Here is a 20,726-nt window from a genome sequence, read left to right on the forward strand (position 1 = left end):
CACTGAGATACCAGACATGGCTAACAAGCTGGAGCCTTCAGCTTCAGCTCCCTGAAGAGATTTAGCCAAAAAACACCAAGCCCCAAGGTTAGGGACACAATATCAGAAAAGGACAAACCCGTGGTGATTACTTCTCTCATCCCCCTGCCTCTCTCAGCCTTTCTCCATTTTATCTCCTCCTTTCTGTCTGTCCGTCTTGTCAGCGGTTGCCAGGGTGTTGATGTGTGGTTATTATGGGGTATTAGGGTGTGTGTTGTCCCGCTGGCTGTGTCATCCGGAGGGATTGGACAAGGGGTTAGGAGAGTGTGTTTGCAGGGGCTTCAGAAGATTTTCTGTGTCACAGAGGATTTTTTTTTTTTTTGTGTGTGTGTGTGTGTGTGCTCATGCTGTATTTGAGTGTGTGTATGAGTTTGTGTGTGACAGAGACAAAGCTCTACAGAGAGAGGACATGATATGTGGTGTCTGAGTTGATTTTGGAGCTTATTTTCGCATTACATTCAGAGTATCTCATCTCACCTCTCCAGGAAAGCGCCCTCGCCAGTCACATGTGTGTTGTTGTAAGGTCTGTGGTTAGCAGAGCGTGCTTCACATCAGCAGCTAACCAGCTAACCTTTACCTAAACCCTCTAATGCTCTCCTCTGCGCTCCCTTAGGGTGTGGTGAGCGAGGGCTGTGTGTATGTGTGTGTGTGCGCGCCTCCATACTGAGACTTTACACCATCAAAACTCACTGACCTTTATAAATATTGCAGCAGGGATTTGGAACAAAGCTAACATGGGTCCCAGCTCTCTCTCCCTTTCTCTCTCTCTCTCTCCCTCTCTCTCCCTCTCTCTCTCACCTCATCATCTTTATTACACTTTTGCTTTTTTTACCTCCTCCTTCCCTCTGTACCCTCTATTTCCTCTCTCATTTCCCCCATCTTATCCTTTCCCGCTTTATCCTCGCTATTCTTAGATGGTAATTGCTTTCGCTCCGCCTCCTCATTGCATGTTCCTTCCCCACCTTTACTTTTTACCTCTCCATCCACACCCGCCTCAGTCCTCTCTCTCTCTCACTTATTTCCTCTCATGACATAACCCCCCCCCCCCCCCTTCCCCCCACCTTGCTTTTCACCTCTCCGCTTCTCTCTCCTCTGCAAGTCTCTCTCTCTCGTTCCCCATCTCTTACACTGTGCCATATTTAGTTTTATGTGCGTGGTAAGCTTGTTAGCAGCGAGCGGGGTAGGGGGACGTGTTAAAGCTCTCTCTGCTTTAATCTAAACCAGGGAGTCATGCTGTAGCTGGAGGCCGAGGCTGGAGAGACTGTGAGGATTTGAGGGTGCACCCTAAAGTTGGGCAGGGGGGAAAATGCTGCATGGTGCTGCAAAATTACCAAAAAAAACAAACAAACAAACACACACACACACCCAAGGGGTCTGGAGTCCAATTTTCTACTGTTTAAGTTTATTATCCATCTTTTATTCAAGTTCATGATTTTTTTTTTTTTTTTTTTTTCCCTTTTGGATGAAAGGCCTCAGAAACAGCGTTAACACTTTGTGACATTAAAACCCTCTAATTGAAACCAAACACAAATTGAATTTTTAAAACAGAGTGCAGCTCCTCAAGCCACATTTGCACACGCTCAGTGGAGAAAAGGGGGTTTCTCCAGGATGGATGGGGTTTTATCAGAGCCCTCCAGGCCACGGAAAGGAGGGGGGGAGGTTCATATGCGAGGTGGGAGGGGGTGGTGCAGGGATGGATGGATAAAAGGGAAAGAGGAAGAGGGGGATAGAAACATGGGTAGAGTTGCGTGAGGAGATGGGGCATGGGTTGAGTAAATGGGGGATCAATTTTGCTCAAGGCTCATAGGGCCCCTTATCCAGCTGTGGATTTGGATTGTGTGTGTGTGTGTGTGTGTGTGTGTGTGTGTGTGTGTGTGTTGCCTCGCATGCGACAGACCATGCATGCATGACAGCATTTCTGTGTGTGTGCTTTTCCATGCTTGCGTGCCATGTGCTCTGTGCACTGGCTCATGTTTAGTTTTGAGTGTGCCAGAATTGAATAATGATGTTTTCCCTTTGTGTTGCACATGACACTGGCATATATGTGCGTTTGTGTGTGTGTGTGTGTGTGTACATGAGATCAAAACCCACTTGTGTTGAATGTCCTGGCCCCCACTGGTACATTCAAAGCCCTTTAGTGGAGGCAGAGCAGAAGAGAGGGGTGCAGGACGGCTGTAGAGATGGGGCGGAGGTGTGTGTCAGGGAGGAGTAGGGATTGGCATTTCAATATCCTGAGAGGATTACTGGCCGGGCTCTGGATGGCTGGTCCCCGCGGAGTTACATAGGCTGGGGAGATGGACGCATAAAGGGAAGAGAAGAGAGATGCATGAATAGAAAAGTGGAGGGATGGAGGAAAAGGGGAACGAGGAGAGATGAGCCGTGTCGTGTGTGAGCAGGATGCTTTATGTGGGAGAGGGGGAGTAGTGAGAGAAAATACATGGATTTCAAAAAAAAAAAAAAAAGAATAAACACTATAGCTGTGTTTGTCTGGACTATCTAGAATGAAGGTTAAGAGAATCAAATATTTGGGAAAAACTGAGTGTATTTACAGGGCCGTGTGTGTGTGTGAACAGAAGTCCAGAGTTGAGTGGAGGAGAGGGAGGGATGAGGATGGAGGGAGCAGTGATGGAAAAAGTCCTCAAATCTTTTACTTGAGTAATGCCCCTTTTTACACTCAGCTAAATTTCCACTGCCGCCCAGGACTTGAGCTCAGCGTAAACGGGTTAACCTGAATTTCAGTCCCGCATTCTGAACCCTGCGTCAGTCCTGGGATAATTATCAGCTTCAGCACAGATGGGCATAAGCACTAATTTGTGGTGTGATAATACAGGACATGCTCTACATGGGCGCTATTCAACTTCAGCCGCAAGTGGGGCGAGTTGAAAATCCACTCAGGGTTCTTGAGCCACACGGAAATATTTGCCTCCAGACAATGGCAACACTCTGTTATTACATGGCATAGCTATTATTACATGAAATAAAATAGCTATGTGCTTTTCTTTCCACTTTTCAATTACAAACAGCAGCCAGTCGTACAAATAAGTAGGGCTGCAGAGCTAAGTGCAGAAAGTTAGACTACATAAACTACAATAAACCAAGGAGACATGGGGCCCTGTTTTAACTCTGCAACACTAAGTGCTGTGTCCTACCACATGATCAATGTACTAGTCAGTGCATATCCAAACTGACTTGATCTTCTCATTCATCTGAGCGTAGCCTTGCCCGTGTGCACTAAGCGCAAAGAGGCTGAGTGTAGTGGTGCACAGAAGAGGGGTTTGGAGATTAACTATTATCTTCAGGGAATTCATTATGTTATTATATGATAGTGGCCGGCCACGTAAAAATGACGTACGGGCTGCATGTGGCCCCTGGGCCGTGGGTTGAGTAGCCCTGTGATAAATGAACATGTAAAACATGAAATTACTCTTGTGTTGACCAAAATACAATAAGAATCATTACTTTAAAACCAAAATGAAGAAATATTGCATTAAACACATTGTTTCTAATAGGGATAATTTTTGGATGTTTACTTTTTTTGACCTATTTAAAATATGTTTTTTGATTAAATGTTTATTAAAAGTGATAAATGGACATGCCAAACATGAAATAATTCTTTTGTTGACTAAAATACAATAAAAATCATCATCTTTAACCAAAATGAAAGACATTTCTGAAGTTTACAGCATAAAATTGGGGTCATTTTTGACCCCACTCATGGAAGAGTGTAGGGTTTGGTGAGCCATGCATCTAAGGGTTAAATAAAGTAACAAATGTAACTAATGCACTAAAGATTCAATGCATAGGTCCAGCTGTGCCAACTGCTCCCCGCTCCGTCCTGTGTTGCGGATCAATTTGGCCTGCGGTACCAGTGTCACGTGCGGTTAAGCCTCCCTCCACCTTACTGTTCGTAATCTGAAAAGTCATGGTGTCGTCCTGCATGATATACTACGTAGACCGATATATATTGTGCAAAGAACGCACTGGCTTCCCGAGCACTGTGTGGTAATGTGCCACCTGACTTGCCAAAACATCTAAAGCACATTCTCATCATTGAAATACCAATTGGTCATAGCGCTGCTTGTAATAGTCTTTGCGCACCCACGAGAATAGGGACCATTGTGTCCTTCTGACAGGTCCACATCCATAAAGAGCCACATCCAGCCTGATTTATTCACTGCCTATCCGGCTGCTAGCTGAATATACCTGCTCTGCATTGTAGGCAGGCAATCCTAACCTCAGTGTAGCTTTAAACTATGCAGTATGATAAATTGCCAATAAATGTCCATCTTTCGAACCGGACTCTGATTTATGTTCATAATAAGAGACGGAGCTGGAGCTTCCTGTAGTTAAAATACCACATAGACAAATTTACTGACTTAAAAGTACATAACTGCTTGCTACTTGCTCTTAATTTTACTTAAATCATTCAAAACCGTAAACCATGTATTCAAGTAGGAAGAGAAAGGAAGTTTTTTTTTTTTTGATGGGAGGGACGTGATCACACAAAAAAGTTCTTATTGGTTGAAAAGAAAGTCAAAAAAGAAGAGAAAAAGGCCAAAATGTCATGAAATTCTTTGGCATTTTATTTGTTAAGCCTTCTGGATGGAATGTAAAATCGGCTAACAGGTTCAAAAAGTCATTTCATCGAGACCTTGAGTACAGTAGTGAAGTACTTTGTTCCTCTCCAACACCGGGACAGAGACAAGAAATCGAGATGGAATTGCAATACAAAGAGAGACAAAGGAGATAAGAGGTGAGGGAGGAGAGCGGAGGAGAGAAGCCAGACAGAATATATTGTCGAAGAGTATAGGAGTAAGGAAAAGGGTAGGAGGGCAGAGAAGAGGAACCAGATTGTAAAAGGAGAGGGGGCTGAGTCTCAGTAAGCCATCTCGGGTCAGAGCAAAGCAGCGGAAATGGAAATGCCGATTGTTTCAGTGACGGGAGGCTGAGTGGAGCGATGGAAATGGCGTTGTCTCAGAGACTCTGTTTATTTATTCATTTATTTTTATTTTTATACCACATGGTGTTGCATATGAAGCCTGATTGACTGCTATGTACACATTTAAAGGACGGTTTAAAGGATAATTAGGATTATTATTACAGTTTTTCTCGATTGCTAAGACATATTTCTCAAAAGTTGCTCTCCTTTTCTCTAAACTGTGAACACAAAACCCAATTTTCAAGCTACATTCACAAAACCTCAGACTCCTCTTGCAAAACCAAACTTTCACCTCAAAACAGTTCAATCTGTGCTCAAAACTGAACTATGTTGTCAAATTGTGCCCCGAGTCAATCAAAATTAAAAACACTACTGAGCAGTCACTAAACACTACATAGAAAAATAGAAAACACAATGCTCAGGACATGAAGCTGTAGAAATAAATGTTTAGTGTTCACTGTAGGCTAAACGCATGTTGCAAAATACAAAAAACCTGTGCATTTAGCACTTGTATATAGTAAAAAAAAAAGTACAAAAAACAGAAGTCTTGTGCATTTACACGTAGCACTTGCACAGTACAAAAACAAACAGAAATCTTGTGCATTTAGCACTTGTATACAGTAAGCCTACGTAAAAATAAAGTACAAAAATATACAAATGAGAAGTGTATTACTCAGCCACAGCATCATTTCTCCGTACTGGGTCGACCTCCTCGACCTCCTTGACCACCTCTCACACGAACTCCTCCTCTCAGATTTCTATCCATTGTAGAGCCTCACAAAGCAGTGCTCTCTGAACTGGGTTATATATGTTCCCTCACATCATTAGCCACAAGTGCGATCAATTTTGAGTTGTTGTGTTCAACCAGTGACACCAGTGCTTTACTTGTGTTTGACTTTTGCCACCAGTGCTCACCATTATGCAACACAGGTGCATCACAATGAAAATGTGTTGGTAAGTTGTGTCTAAACAGGTGAAAAGTGCTTATGGTTTTGCCAAAAGAGTGACTGATTCAATCAGTGGGTTCAGGCAATGGAGCATTTGGTTCAGACAATAAGGTTTAGTGTTTTAGCAATTGAGAAAAACTGTAATATTATTTTCTACCAAAAGTGCTAACAACAATTACTTTTACTGGACAAAATTTGATGGCGGAAGGTTTGAAGGTGGAAAAATAGGGCCCATGTCTATCCTTTATCCTTTATCCTTCAAGCTTGAATATTTGAATATTTATAAGTGTGAGCTCGAATTAATTTGCACACACACCCTCCTGAGAACATGGCAGAGAGAAACTATTTCCCCCCACTTTTGCTGAATGAGCGAGCTTCTCAACTGGCAAAGTACAAAAGTCTATTTCTTACTCACCGAGACTCCCACCCCACCCTCTTTTTTTTTTTTTTTCTCCCTTTGCTAACACCTCTCCTCCACCTCCTCTCTGTTCATCCCCATCTCCACTCCTCTGCATGGAGGCGTTTGGATCCTTTTTTCCTCCTTAATTAGAAGTGATGGGAAGGTGAGGCTTCAGCAGGCACCAAATGAATAGAGTCATCAAGCTACTTTTCAGGACTATAGCCCAGCCACTTAAGACGCTTTGTCACCCTGTGATGGGAATTTTAATTGCCTACCTCTTGGCTTATAATTGGAGTCTATGAAGAGGCACACTCGGGGTCTTTAGTATGTGTGCTCTGTGATGTGGATTTACAGGCTTTTTTCTTGTTGTTCTGGGAATTGTGGCATTCACTCAGCAACAAAAACAAAGCTTGGAGGTAAGTGATGACACACACTTAGACATACACACACACACACACACACACACACACACACACACACACACACACACAACAAGGTTATCCTCGTAATCAGAGTATTATGCAGGGCTTGAGGGCTGTCTTTGATGAGCATCTATTTTGGATGCCTCCTCAGGAGGGGGAGAGACAGGTGAAAACACAGCCTCTTATTGGCATGAAAAGACGAGAACTTGTTTCTTCGAACTCTCTTTCATCTTCCAATCTCTTTCTCAAAATATTGTTTTTTATTGTGCTTCTGTTAAGAGGGCCTGCGCGAGTTTGTGCACGTCATCATCCTCCTCCAAACTTTTTTTGTTTGTTTGTTTGTGTGTTTGTTTCGAGGCTAGGGGGTTGTGTGTGGGTGTGGTGGGGGAGTTGGTTGGCGACATCCTGCTGTACTGTGTGTGAGTGTGTGTCTGTGAGAGAGGTGGGTTGAGAGGCACCTGTATGTCTGAATGACAGTGTACTGGTAAAACAGCAGGAGGTGACAGACAGTCACCCCGTCAGCCAAAACACACACTAACACACACACACACACACACACCTCTTTCCCCCAAAACTTTGAGAAGTGAGAAGGAAGTATTGCCTTAGATAAAATGGATCGAAGAAGGATGGTTGAGGAATTCAACAAGTGAATGACCGTATCACTAATTACTTTGATATAAAAAATGAAGAATACAAATTAAAAAAAAAAAAAAAAGCTATGCAATACACAATAAGGGGAAAAAAAAAAAAAAAACGAAAGGACAGATTAGGTCACCATATCAAAGCATTTGGTAGTGCAAAGGCTTTTCTTTCCCGTGCACTGTGCCTTGCTTTTGCATCCCATATTCCCAAATAGTGGTGGCATAAAAATAGTCTTATCAATTATTGAGGTTCATTTCTGTGTGTGTGTGTGTGTGTGTGTGTGTGTGTATTCACTCTTTGCCTGTTATTTTCTCTTACAGATCAGGTTCTTCTTTTCTTTCTTCTCTCTTGCTGTCTCTCTCTCTTCTTTCTAAAACCCAGGATGTACTCAATCCAAACCCCTCCACCCTCATCATGTTTGACTGCACTTGTACGGTGGTGGCAACAGTAAGGCGGTGTTGAGGTGTGTGTGTGTGTGTGTGTGTGTGTGTGTGTGTGTGCATGCATTCACTTTGCTGTCTAGCCTGTCAGGGTAGATAGAGCTCTCTCTCTGTCTCCTCAGCCAAACTCTTGCAGCGGACTTGCTTCAGCCAGTATGCGTGTGTGTATGCCTGTGTGTGTGTGTGTGTGTTTGTAGCCTGTGTTTGTTCGTTGGAAGCTCCAGGCTAAGGTTGTCTGGCTCAACGAACGTGCCGTGATCAGACCATTCCCCTGCCTTTAGGCTAAAGCGCACCGGCCCCAAGAGTGTTCAGAATCAGGCGATGTGCAGCTGTCAACAGCAGTTTAAGCAGGTTGGCCGCGGTCGCTCTCCCCTGGCGGCAGGTTTTGAGTTTGGAATGCCAGATTTGACACACAGTCGGCGCTGACACATCCGTATGCGCAGTAAGTGGTCATCAGCGCTTGTCTGACAGATTGTTTGTCCTGTTTCTCGCTTTTTGTCCTTTAAAGCTTTACATAATCAGAAAAAAAAAAAAAAAAAAAAAAAAAAAATGTCACGGGTGTCCAGTGGTTATCGGTCTGTAATGCATCTATTTATTCAAGGCACAAATCCCTGAAACAGGAGAACAAGGGCTCGCTCAAAAACAGTGCAGGGCTTCTCAAAGTTAGAACCGAGCTGCAAGTGAATGCAGATCCAGCCCATACCTCATGTTATGAATACAATACTCTATGAAATGTATTGTGTGTGTGTGTGTGTGTGTGTGTGTGTGTGTTGTTGTTGTTGTTGCTGCTGCCAAGTTCACTCATCAACATTACACCAGAGAATTTGCTTTTGCTTTTATTGCACTCACAGTAATGTACCGGATGTAGTTGTCGTCAACTCGAGTAATGCAACCTTCACTTCACCTGTTTCACTGTCTCTCCTCTGCTTCGCTCTGTGTGTGTGTGTGTGTGTGTGTGTGTGTGTGTGTGTGTGTGTGTGTGTGTGTGTGTGTGTGTGTGTGTGTGCGTGGAGGGGCTGAGCCCTGACCTCGTCGAAATACAGAGTGCAGAGGAGAGGAGTGAAACTAGAGCGACCATAAATGGCAGTAACAAGTAAATTTTCATGAGAGCCAACGGTTGGAGCCAATCAGAGACAGAAGAGGGCGGGTCTTCGCAGAACATTAAATACTATTTTCTTTTATCACCAATCATTCCTGACCTGTGACCTTGAAAAAAAAAATCAGATACAGACCTTTGTGTAATAAATTTGTGAACCCCGGGTGCAGGGGAATGTTTTTGTTAAAAGCAAATTCACACTTAACTACCATCAGAAGTAACAGATGCAATATTGCCTGTACATTTTATATACATTTTAAATTGTCCATTGGTACTCCTACAGAAACAACAGTCAGGGACTTTATTTTTAGGCCACTAACAGAATTTGTATAAATGCAAAGAAAATGGCTTGCTTATTTCAAAAAGGTACCTAAACGTTGAATTTGGGTTGAAAACTTTAACACAATAGATTACTAGTTGCCACAAAAAACTAATCTGAGAACTTGGGTCACTTTTTAAAATTTCTTTGTGATATGGGCTATTACCGCCAACAATGCTAATTATCAGTCCGTAATGAATTTGTCAAGGCACAAATCCCTAAAGACGAACACGATGTTGCCTAGGAAGGAAACTTATTAAAAAATCGACCCTGCCCGAGGAAACTTCACCATTATGTGTTATACGAGAAAAATTCGCAGGACCTGGTTTCAGCTCAAAGGCAGACGTGTTTATGTGCGGTTGGATTATGTTGATCGGAGAAGGCCTTTTGAATATGTCAGATGGGAAGCGACAGACTCTTTTCTCCCACACGCTCCCTCGCTGTTCTGCTCCCTCTCTCTTGCCCACCCACCTGCTGACTGACACATTTAATCAGGCCATCACTCAGACGCTCCTCTCTATTTTGCACACACACACACACACACACACACACACACACACACACACACAAACTCATCTCTCCCCTCTGCAAATGCACGCACACACACAGGTGGATCAAGGCCCTGCGGAACATAATCCTGTAGTTTAGATGGAAATGTGTCTTAGGCAGGTGTCTTCCCTGCACCCTTCTTCCCCCTCGCAGATAGAAACATCCAAAGTCAGGAGTGTGTGTGTGTGTGTGTGTGTGTGTGAGTTTGTGTGTGTGTGTTACAGCTATACAAGACTTTTTCTCTGAACATACACAGCCCCCTCCCCTTTTCCTCCTGTGTCCTGATATGAATGATAATAACCTCAGATAATACCTGCCTCTGACTGCATCTGCCCACCTCCCCTCTGAAGCAGGATCCTAAGTAATATCCTCCTCTCCCTCCCTTTCTCCATCCTCCCATCCCTTCTCCTCCTCCTCTTTTCCTCCCGTGGCTCTTTCTTCTGCTCCTATTTTGGGTATAGCGACAGAACGGGGTAATTGAGTGTGTGCATGTGCAGGTGGGTTATCTGTATACGTGTGTATGTGTGTGTTGGGCGAGGCAGGCAGGCGGTGGGACGCTGATAGGGCAGATTAGACAGTGAGTGGTGAGCAGGGACAGGTTGCCAGATAGCGCTCCACTGCTGGGGCAAGCTGATAGCCACAGATTAAAACAGTAACGCCTGCTGCCAGATAGTGAGCTCTGGGTGGGGTGGCTGCTCCTATATACAACATCATTATGCTAGAATGAAGTCACATACAGTATATACACACATAAATGCCTGGCGACTGTGTTAAAGATAAAGGGCCGGTGTGTTTGCTTGGCGGGGCTGTGTTTGTGAGCAGAATTGTTTAAAAGGGTTCAAACGCCGCGTGCAAGTTCAGTCCGCCCTTATCAAAGGCAAAAGGGAATTATGTGGCACTTTGCTGTAAAGGATTGAGAAACACAGTTGAAATGGTTAGGGATGCTGTGATATGACAGTTTTCATTTTTTTTTTTTTTTAAGGGAGGGTTCTTTCACATTTTATCGTAGTACTAGTAGTACAAAACTTTATAATATCTCACAGGGAAATTATTTTTGCAGTGAACATACATGCAAACATAGGAGGCATGTGAAACACATAAAACGCAAGAGATAAAGATAAATAAAGTAATCATAACAGAGACAGTGTCATAAGAAATTAACCCATTCAAATACCCTGTCCATTTCACTGCCTTTGCCCTATGTGCGCTGGGATAGGCTCCAGCACCCCCCCGCGACCCTAGTGAGGATAAGCGGTTTAGAAGATGAATGAATGAATGAAATACCCTGTCCATTCCAATGCACACAACTTTTGTAGGATGTCTAGATCAGTGATTAATGCCATCTGACTCACCCTGACTCACAGACGTTTTTGATTGGATGTCTACAAGCCAATCACAATGTTCCACATCATCTAAAGCGCAGAGCCACGCCCCCTTTTACAACAAGCATGGCTAGCCGTGAGGCGAGGAAGAAGCATAAGGCACATTTTAACCTGTTAATCATCTCGTTAAAGCACATCATTTATGTTTAAGTTGTGTTTAAAGTAAACATGAGATGTTATATACAAACATTTATACAAATATCAGGTGAAAGATTCGTAGCTTTTACTTTTACTTTTTTAGAAACATCTTCCCGTTGGAATGGACGGGGGATCTGAATGTCACTGGAAGGTAAACAGGGACATGAATAAGGAGATACAGTTTTGATTTATTCTGATTATTCTGATTTGACTTTTTAATGATATGATACAATCAGCATATAATGTATGCTATTGATTATGCACACAGAATATTTAACCCGGAGGGGGTTTTAACATACTGCTTTTGCTGATAATTCAGCAATTGAAGATTTTTTTTTTAATAGTTTTGTTAAGGCAATACAAGATAACATGCTCACACGTGCTCATGTTCACATATCATGCGCATCACGTCTTTTTGAACACTCTAAAATAGAAACACCCTCTACTTTTGTGTAGGGACCATCCAGTTCGACACAATCCACTAAACGATGGAGGGGAAGCTCCTTTTCCGCTCCTCTCAGATGCACCTCGAATGCATGAAAGCAGAAGGCTTCATATGAACACGGCCTCACAGAGGTTATTTTTAACTAGTCGGACACGAATTTGCTTTTCTGAGGGGAGAAGAGTTAACTCTGCGTGTGGGTTTTTTGTGGTCCATTAAAATTCCCTGCCTTCCTCATTTTTGGTTAAAACCTGTGGATTGGCTAGACTGGGGTGCCCCGCTGAGTTTTCCTGTGATGTTTGAACTGCATGCAAGTGTATTCAGACTGAGTTGCCAAACCAGAAGATGAAGCACTAAGTAAAAACACCTTCAGTCAAATATTTGTAAAACACTATGAGAATGTTCTTATGTGCTATTCAGAGGAGACTATCGTTAGAAAGAAAGGTCTCTGCCATCGTTTATTGTCGAACTGCTCACTTGTCCTAGTAGAATTTGTCATCCAGCGTCAGTCCCAGGTATTTGTATTAATTGACAGTCTCAATGGGTTTTCTATTTTTCAACATCACAGGCAGGGGGATGTTTCATTTTCCTCCATCTCCTTTGTCTTCTTTGTGTTGAGGTGCAGTGATGACTAACCACACTATTTAATAAAATCATCTAAAACTGGTCCTTTCTGCTATTTTCCACAAAAAAAAAAAAAAAAAAAAAAAACATTGCAGGTTGCCACAGTGCTGAAAGTGAGCACAGCAGTACATGGGTTTTGCACAGAAACACTACAGTGTTTTAAATCACCGATCGGATGTTTTAAACTAGAAATGCATTTTCATCGTAGGCTCGTTTCACACCTTTGTTTTGCATCGTGGCGTTATTCTGAGCGTGACTTTGTTGTTCAAATGTGAGGCAAAGGCTCTTTTCATTGCCAGTGACTTCAGAGCTCAGCGGCGGCTAGAACTAATAAGCAGATAGATACAGATAAGATACTGTAGAGAAAAAGGACACATTGTCAAACTGCAGTGTCACTTTTTTTTTTTTTTTTATTATAAAACGTGTGAAAGAGCTGCTGAAAGTTGTTCCTAGCTGTGTGCTTTGATTTAATCACTGCTTGCCGAGCAACACGCTGCTAGTTATTAAGAAGAAGGAAACTACTTTTTCCACACACAAAAATGATGCATAGAAAGTGCGCAGCGATGGATTCCGGCTTCAGGTTGAGTGCCTGCCAGCGGGATATTTGATGTAGTTTTAAATCTGAGTAGGATCCTGTGAGGAAAGCAATGAAATGTTAAATTATACATCTTATGGCACAGTTTATGCATTTACGCTCAATGGTTTAGGTAGTAGAGAAATAACAGATGAGTGAAAAAGTCGGTTTCCAGCACGTACAAATGTACACTCCATAAGTGCTGCATCTCGCGCTATAGGCAGAATCACTTGGATTAAAAAAAAAAAAAATCTCGAGGGACAGCTGAACTAAAAGAAACGTAACGTCCCCCCCTCTCCCTGTCATAAATCGGCGTACCATCCCTTTAACCCCAAGTAGGAGCCAATCGTATCGTCCCCAGAGGGAATGGCGCTCACTCTTCTTATAGCCTGTTAACCCTTTGAACATGAGCAGGCCCGACAGATCCGGGCTCTCAATCACTCCTGTCTGAGTGATAAAGCAACGTGCTCGCTGATGCCTTGTCTCTCCGTCCCGAAAAACTCACACTCGCTCTCCTTAATATGCGTAGGCGCACGGGAAACGCCTGCACGCACCGAGGAGATGGCGAGAAGTAGAACAATGAAACCACCAGCCCCCCCCTCCACCCTCCACCCTCCTGACAAGATGGATGTCATCTCAGCAGAGGCGCAAACAGGCCTGCAGGGAACAGCCGAATCCCTGGAGAATAGAGAGATAGAGGGAGAAAGGACTGTGCAGGGGGAAATGGAGAGATAAGGAGATGAGGAGAGAGAGAGAGAGGGAGGAACCACGGAAAAGAGAAGAAAGTATGAAAGACTGCAGAGATGTTCAACCCTGCCTGCGTGGCTGCCTCTGGGGAGAGCAGCTCCTCTGCCTGTCTCCTTTGATAACGAAATGGAGATGCCAGTTGCACCTCGGCTGGCTCGGTATGCACGGATGCAAAAGCCTACAGCAGCGGCCGCCATTTTGTGCCAAAGTCTATTCATAGATATACCTGCCATGGAGACCTGGGAATAGAGCCACCGCATAACCCCAGAATGTCTGCATAATTACAGGCCTAAGTAAGTTTAATCGTCTACAGGTGCAACTGTGTGCTGACTGGTGGCCATTTTGTGCCAAACACCAGCTATTATACCTTTGCAGATGTTTCACCGCCTCGCGCCTCACTTTTCCCTCGCATAAAACCCCTTTGAAATCTATAGGCCATTATCTATACCATTGATTGGTGTGCATTTTGCACTGGATCCCATCAGAAAGTTGTAAGTCTTTGTATTAAATGCCTATCAGTGTGTCTGCCGTGTGGCTCGTGCTGTATGATAAGCCTGTGAAAATGCCTGCTGTTCATTTCAACAGCAAAGCCGGAGAAGCTTAGAGCCCAAAAGGCCATCACCTCCTCTATATTGCTTGTGGAAATGAGTGTGTGATTGTGTGCACTGTGTGTGTGTGTGTGTGTGTGTGTGTGTGTGGGTGTGTTTGAATGAGCATGTGTGCGTGTATGAGTGCAAAAGCCAATTTCGAAGGCACTCGGCATCAATTTCTTCCTCTCAATACAAACTCAGACCCAGTGCTGCTCGTCATTTGCTGCGATGCATTCTTTATAACTGGCAGTGTGTATGTGTGTGTGTGTGTGTGTGTGCAGTTGTGCTAGAAACGTTGTTTGTAGCCTACCCTGTGCCGCTTTGCACGTACAGTTGTGTGTGTGTCTGAGTAACTATTACTCAATGAGTCTACTACACAATTTACAGCCTTCTTGTTGCTTTTCAGACGGCGAGTCGGAAATGCTGTTTTAGCCAGCCAACGTATCAGTTGTGTGTGTGTGTGTGCGTGTGTGTGCGTGCATATTCGTGTGCATGTGCACCGACAGAAACTGTGCGCGTCTGCTTTTTTATAGGTCAGATTGAGCTGTGATGTGATCTGGAGTCAGGGTTTTGAGGCAGGCAACAGTTTTATGCATAATTCAACACACAAGGAGAGAAGGAATAGCAAACAATAGCCTGCAGTTGTAGATGGGGAGAGCTGGTTGACACTGTGTTCTTAGTTTAGTATGAAAACTCGCGTCGGGATGGACTGGAGTGTGTGTGTGTGTGTGTGTGTGTGTGTGTGTGTGTGTCAGAGCTTCCTCTTTCATTCTGTAATCTCTCGACCTCTTTATTCCATTTCCTTTCCTCTCCTGGTTTTTCTTTTTTCTCTTTTTGCACGTCCCTTTTGTGAATCTGACCACATTTTTTTTTTTCCATTCTGAGTTATTTAGCTGAGAGTAATCCGTTCCTTTTTAAGGGGGTGTTTGATTCAAACATGACAGACCAGGCACAAGGGGTCAAATTAAGCAAATGGTATTTAGTCTGGTCTTTTGACCCAGAAAAATGATTTGGCAGTCAAAATGAGTATCCAGTGTCACCTTGCTTGCTTGCATAATGTTTGCCTGCTGTTTCCTGTTCCCTCAGTGCCCCCCCCTCTTCTGAAAATCTCCCAACACTTACAGATTTGTCTGTAGGTTATGCTGCATTTACATAACGGCGCACCTTAATGACAGAGATCAATGACACAATAGGACGGCAGCTAATTGTTTTCATTGTCAAGTAATGTATTGTTTTTTTTTTTTTTTTTCTGTCGATTAATCGATTCATCATCTCATCTGTAAAATCTTAAAGAACTTGACAAATGCCGATCACTGGAGCCCGATGTGAAAGTTAAAATGACTTCCTTAGTCAGGCCATCATCCTCAAAACCCCAAAGTATTACTTTTAGGATGTTATGACATCAGCAAAGCCATCAAACCTTAACATTTGTGAAGCTGTAACTACAAAATAATTGGTATTTTTTACTTGTTATATGACTAAAACATGTTTGTTGGTTATTGATATTATAATCTTTTTTTTTTTTTTTTTTTTTTTGACGAATTGATCAATCAACTAATCATTTCAACACTACTTCACATGTCAAACAGTCATTTGGAAACATTAAATGGCATTGTTATCTGTAGACTCTGGTTCCTAATGATAATTATTCCCCATTGTTTTTTTTTTTTTGTTTGTTTTTATGTTTTATCATCTGAGTTTGTTTAACAGCAACTCAAACATCGCAGTGTTAACCACAAACAGAAAAATAAGCAGCCTCCTGACGTCGCATTTTGTTTTATCATTGCAATCTGTCAGTCTGTTTAATTTACATAAACACTGTCACTTCCACAGTCGTTCTGTTTGGGGTGCTTTACATTATGAGGACTAATTAGCACCATGTTTGGTGTCTTTTTTCTTCCTATTGGTGGGAGTGGAAGGGAAGATTTGCGCGTTTCCAGGAGTGTGTCAAACTTCACTGTCACCAATAATAATAATAATAACAAAAAAAAATAAAATGAAAATACAAAGGATAGTGTTCTAGGAAAATGTACTGCTCAAAAACACCAGCTATTTTCCAGAGGCACTGTGCTGTATATATATCGCTAATGATATTGTCATCTTGATGTTGACATTTCTGTTTTGCAGTAGGATAATATTGATTAGCATGACATTTTTTTTTTTTTTTTTTTTTTTTATCACCATATGAGTGAGTAGCGACCAGACTCCGGGACATGATAACAAGTACATTCTCCAGCGGTCTGCACGGCTCTCAATCGAATTGTATCAGCAAAATGAGCGCAATTATATTGGATTGTCCTGCAGTGATGTATTTCTTGTGGTGAAGCTACGTATTGACATTTATAACAAATCAGCCCAAGGAGACATCGGCATTGTCACTGCTTCCTACACACACACACACATTCACACACACACTCATATACAGTATACAGGCCAATGAAACTGCTCTGGTGTATTTGCTGCTCACGGCCGCCGTTGCAGGGAAGGATTCTGCAGAAATAGACAGCACTCATTGGTCCAGACGCGCACACACTCACACACCTCCTTCCTTTTTTTTCCACACAAAAAAGTCGCGGAGGTCAGCATGAATAATGTATAACACCTATGTTTTTTTTAAAGGAGGCAGATCAAAAACGAGACAGATGGAGATTGACAAAGTGAGGGAGACAGGCAGATCTGCTCTGTCTTTGATCCGCTGCCTAAAATGACTTTATCATCCTGCTGAACGAGAAGCCTGGAGGTGCCACACAGATGTTGTCATGTGCCTTCATGTCTATGCGTCTGTAGCGGTGTGTGTGTGTGTGTGTGTGTGTATGTATATGGGCGTTTTGGGAGTTTGGGAATGTTCACATGGGCTGTCTGCATGTGTATCTGCATTTCAGTAAGAGTTAGAGCATGTTTTCATCTGTCAGCAAGATAAAAGGGATGGTTTAAGGCCACAAAAGAGACAAGCAGGAGGTGACATATGGTCGAATTCACATACCAGTCACACAATCTCATTGAAAATGATGAATTATAGTTTTAATCTTCGTAGGCTACAGTATAAAAAAGTGACAGAAAACACACTGTGAAAGGAAATTTAACCCCCCATTCACTTCTATGCCATGGATTCTCATAGTTTTAATGGTACTTCTCCAAAAGACAATGGCCTTTTGACCGAGTCAACTGCACCTTCTTGTTTTTTCGTAATATTTTTGATTGACAGATCAGATATCCACCCTGCTAAGCAGCATAACTAGCACTTAAGTGAAAATTTGTGGTGCTTACCGTTTTTCATATGCACCGTATTTCATTTTTGGAGAATAATGAAAAAACATATTTTTCTCAATAATAGAAATGTTTGGTATTGAGTGAGTGTCACTGAAGCTTATCTCTCAGTACAGAAAATAGTGTTTTGTATCGATATTTCATCTCCATTTCTGTATCCAGTTGTGACTGATTGGAGATGAAAAATCTGCCTGGCTGAATTTCAGCACATCTCTGCTGGATTGAGTCATAAAAAGTTGCGGATGAGGTCAGCGAGAGAGCGAGAGAGAGATATGGAGACAAAGAGAGAGATGTTCAGATTAAGAGCGTCTCCATCCTTTAGTCTACCGTCGATACAGACTTGTCAGTCGATCCATATCTGTATGGATCTGTTGTCAGTCCCACTGTACTGACCCAGGTCCTGTTCAATGCCAGACACACACACACACGCGCGCACACACACACACACACACACCGCTGCCTGTCCAAGTGAGATGGGACTCTGATGAGTGCAATGAAGTTGTCTTTCTGACACATCTGTGCTTCAATAATGCATCTGCTCTCTTTCTCCTGTCTGCCTCTGATCCTCTCTTCCTCCTCTCCCCTCCTGTCCTCGTTTTGCTTTTTTTTCTCTCTTCTCTCATGCCCGTGTTCCAACTTTGCTCCCCTCCGCGCACAGTCTCTCAGCTCAGACCTCACAGATTACAGATACATGCATATATTAATGTCCGGTTTCAATTAAGAGAAAAAATCCACCCCATATGAGACTTCGCAGTGTTCCTCCTATAACCTTGGACTTTCTCAGAGGGCTGCTCCAGTTTCATAATATAGTATCAGAATGACCAAAGTCATCTCTCTTTCTCTCTCTTTCTGTCTGCCTCTCTCCCTCTCAATAGCGCCCTCTCTGGTCAGTGAGCTGCGAGCGGAGAAGATCGAACAGAAAAGCATAACCTTGGTGTGGCGGGAGCCGTCCTACCCCAACAGCAGCCGCACCGAATACGAGGTCAAATACTACGAGAAGGTAAACTCACACATACACACGCGCAAGTCATCTCTGTTTTTCATTATAGCGCTTATCGAAACCTGTATTAAAAAAGCGCTTCACAAAAAGTAAATGGAATGATAAAATGAAACAATAAAAATGGAAGTTAAGATCAGGTAACAAAATTAAAATGGACAAGCAGAAGAATTACAAGACCAGGAATAAATAATCTCAGTGCAGAGGCCATAAAAAGAACTAATACAACCTAATGCAACAATTGTTAAAATAAAACAATTAAAAAAAAAAAAAGCTGATAAAAGTTAATATAGAAGTTTTCAAAGGTGATCTAAAAGACTTATTTAACAAGCCAGAGTTGCCCTTGAGTTTTGCGTTTGTGCTGCCAAAGCCACCCACCTTCCACACATGACAGGTGCACTAGAGGTTATAGTAAGACCAGGTCCAAAGGTGATTAGAGATTAGATTATTTTAGATTAGCTCATTAGAGGTTGAATCGACGTGAGAACCCAGGCATTGAACCATTAAAGGAATGCACAGAGTTTTTGGAGGTTTAGCAGATAATTAGTGTATATGCTCATACACTAAAATCTAAAATCTGTAGTACACACTGTGCTGACTTTTACACAACTAGAAAAATAAGAAGATTGTCCTTTTAGAAATAGAAATGTGTTGGTGGTAAGCATCCACATCACATAATAATTTTTAACTACACAGTCCAATTCCTCAGAGCTGCAGGCCTTAGACAGGCCGTCACAGCAGGGCAGTGTTCAAATCAGGTTATCACAGCCCCCATTTCCCCCAAATTATCAGTGCAGTGTTTAAAGTACACAGGAGTTGGTTGCTAACAGTGTTTGCTAAGACTGCTGACAACCAATTAAGGTCAGACAGTGTAAACCGATTAACGGAAAATTGAAGAGGAGGAGTAGAACATTATGACAAACTCTTATCTAAACATGTCTGCACCTGTGGAAAGACGTATCACTTTCAGTGTTCATAAGGTTTCATTTAGTAGTCTGAGTTTTATGCTCAGCATTTCCCAAACACATGTATTTCCATGTATGAGAGGATTTTATGGAAGTGTTTTTTTTTTGCAGTGATATTTGTTTATTGTGTTTGAGAAGTACCGAGCATACGACTGGATACCGGAAACTTGGCTCATACAGCATGACAAGCGTGAGGTTTTTAAATAAATAGAGTTGATAGAGTTTTGCAGTGGTAAAATCATAAAAAAAAAAATTTCATTGGATCCGAGATGGCTGGCATGTTTGTAATCCAAGTTTGCCATGAAGACTCGCAAGCAGCGCATTATGGGTGAAGTATTATTTTAATAATGGTTATATGACTTTAGAGCAAAATATGTTTTTTTTTTTTTTTTTTTTTTTTATTATTATTATTTTATAGGGGTCTGGAAACGTTTTACTCATGTTTGAATGAATTTTGAATGAACAATGCTCAAAATATTATGCGCAAATCAGATATTTTATTGTGAAGTTAAAGGGAAAACTTGCTGCTTCTGAAAATGCTGTTTAAATGTGAAGACTGAAGTCGAGGTTGTTACTTTCCTCTTCTGCTTGATTTTTTTTTTTTTTTTGCGGTCTTGGATCACCAGTGTAACTTCATCCGCTCTATCACACTCATTTAACATGGCACTTAGTCAGATTCTGGCCACTCCGTCAACAGTCATCCAGCTCACAGTAAATCTGTCATGCACGTAAACCACAGCTGTCATGCTCCCGTTTTCGTACGCTGCATTTTCTGGCAATGCCAAGTCTTTCTCTTTGGCTCTGTCACACTCTCAGTCATTTTCACACTTCCCTCTCTTCTCTACGCCTCACCATATTTAAGAAAACCGTCCTTCCTTGCCTCTCTCTCACCTCCCTCCCTCTGCCGTGCATCTTCAGGAAAAGAATGAAAGATGAAGAGGAGAGATGGGAAGCGGAGGTGAAGGGAAGGTTTCGGCAATAAGGGGGGGAAAAAAAAGAGATTGGCAAAGTCAGGTAGAGAGCCTTTTGAGAGCGTGTGATGCCAACAAAAAGGCTGAGTGAGAGAAAAAGGGTAGAGGGAGTGTAAGGGACAGATGAAGGGAAGGTGAGTGGGAGGAAAGTTGCCTCCTACAGCGAGGCAGCTGAGAGAAATGAATGAAGGAGCTCTCCGACGCCAGGGAGACGCAGAAGAGCAAGATGGATGAAG

The 20,726-nt window shown here is 42.5% G+C and overlaps 1 protein-coding gene across 1 annotated transcript in view; it reads left to right on the forward strand.

Moving 5' to 3' along the window:
• The window catches only part of epha10 (EPH receptor A10), a 188,851-nt gene that overhangs the window by 130,394 nt on the left and 37,731 nt on the right, over positions 1 to 20,726 (forward strand). The window contains exon 6 of the mRNA XM_030063450.1: positions 18,433 to 18,557. Within this exon, the coding sequence (XP_029919310.1) occupies positions 18,433 to 18,557 (125 nt within the window). The remainder of the gene's footprint in view (positions 1 to 18,432; positions 18,558 to 20,726) is intronic.

This window comes from Myripristis murdjan, chromosome 11, assembly GCF_902150065.1.
Source record: "Myripristis murdjan chromosome 11, fMyrMur1.1, whole genome shotgun sequence".
Lineage (NCBI taxonomy): Eukaryota > Metazoa > Chordata > Actinopteri > Holocentriformes > Holocentridae > Myripristis > Myripristis murdjan.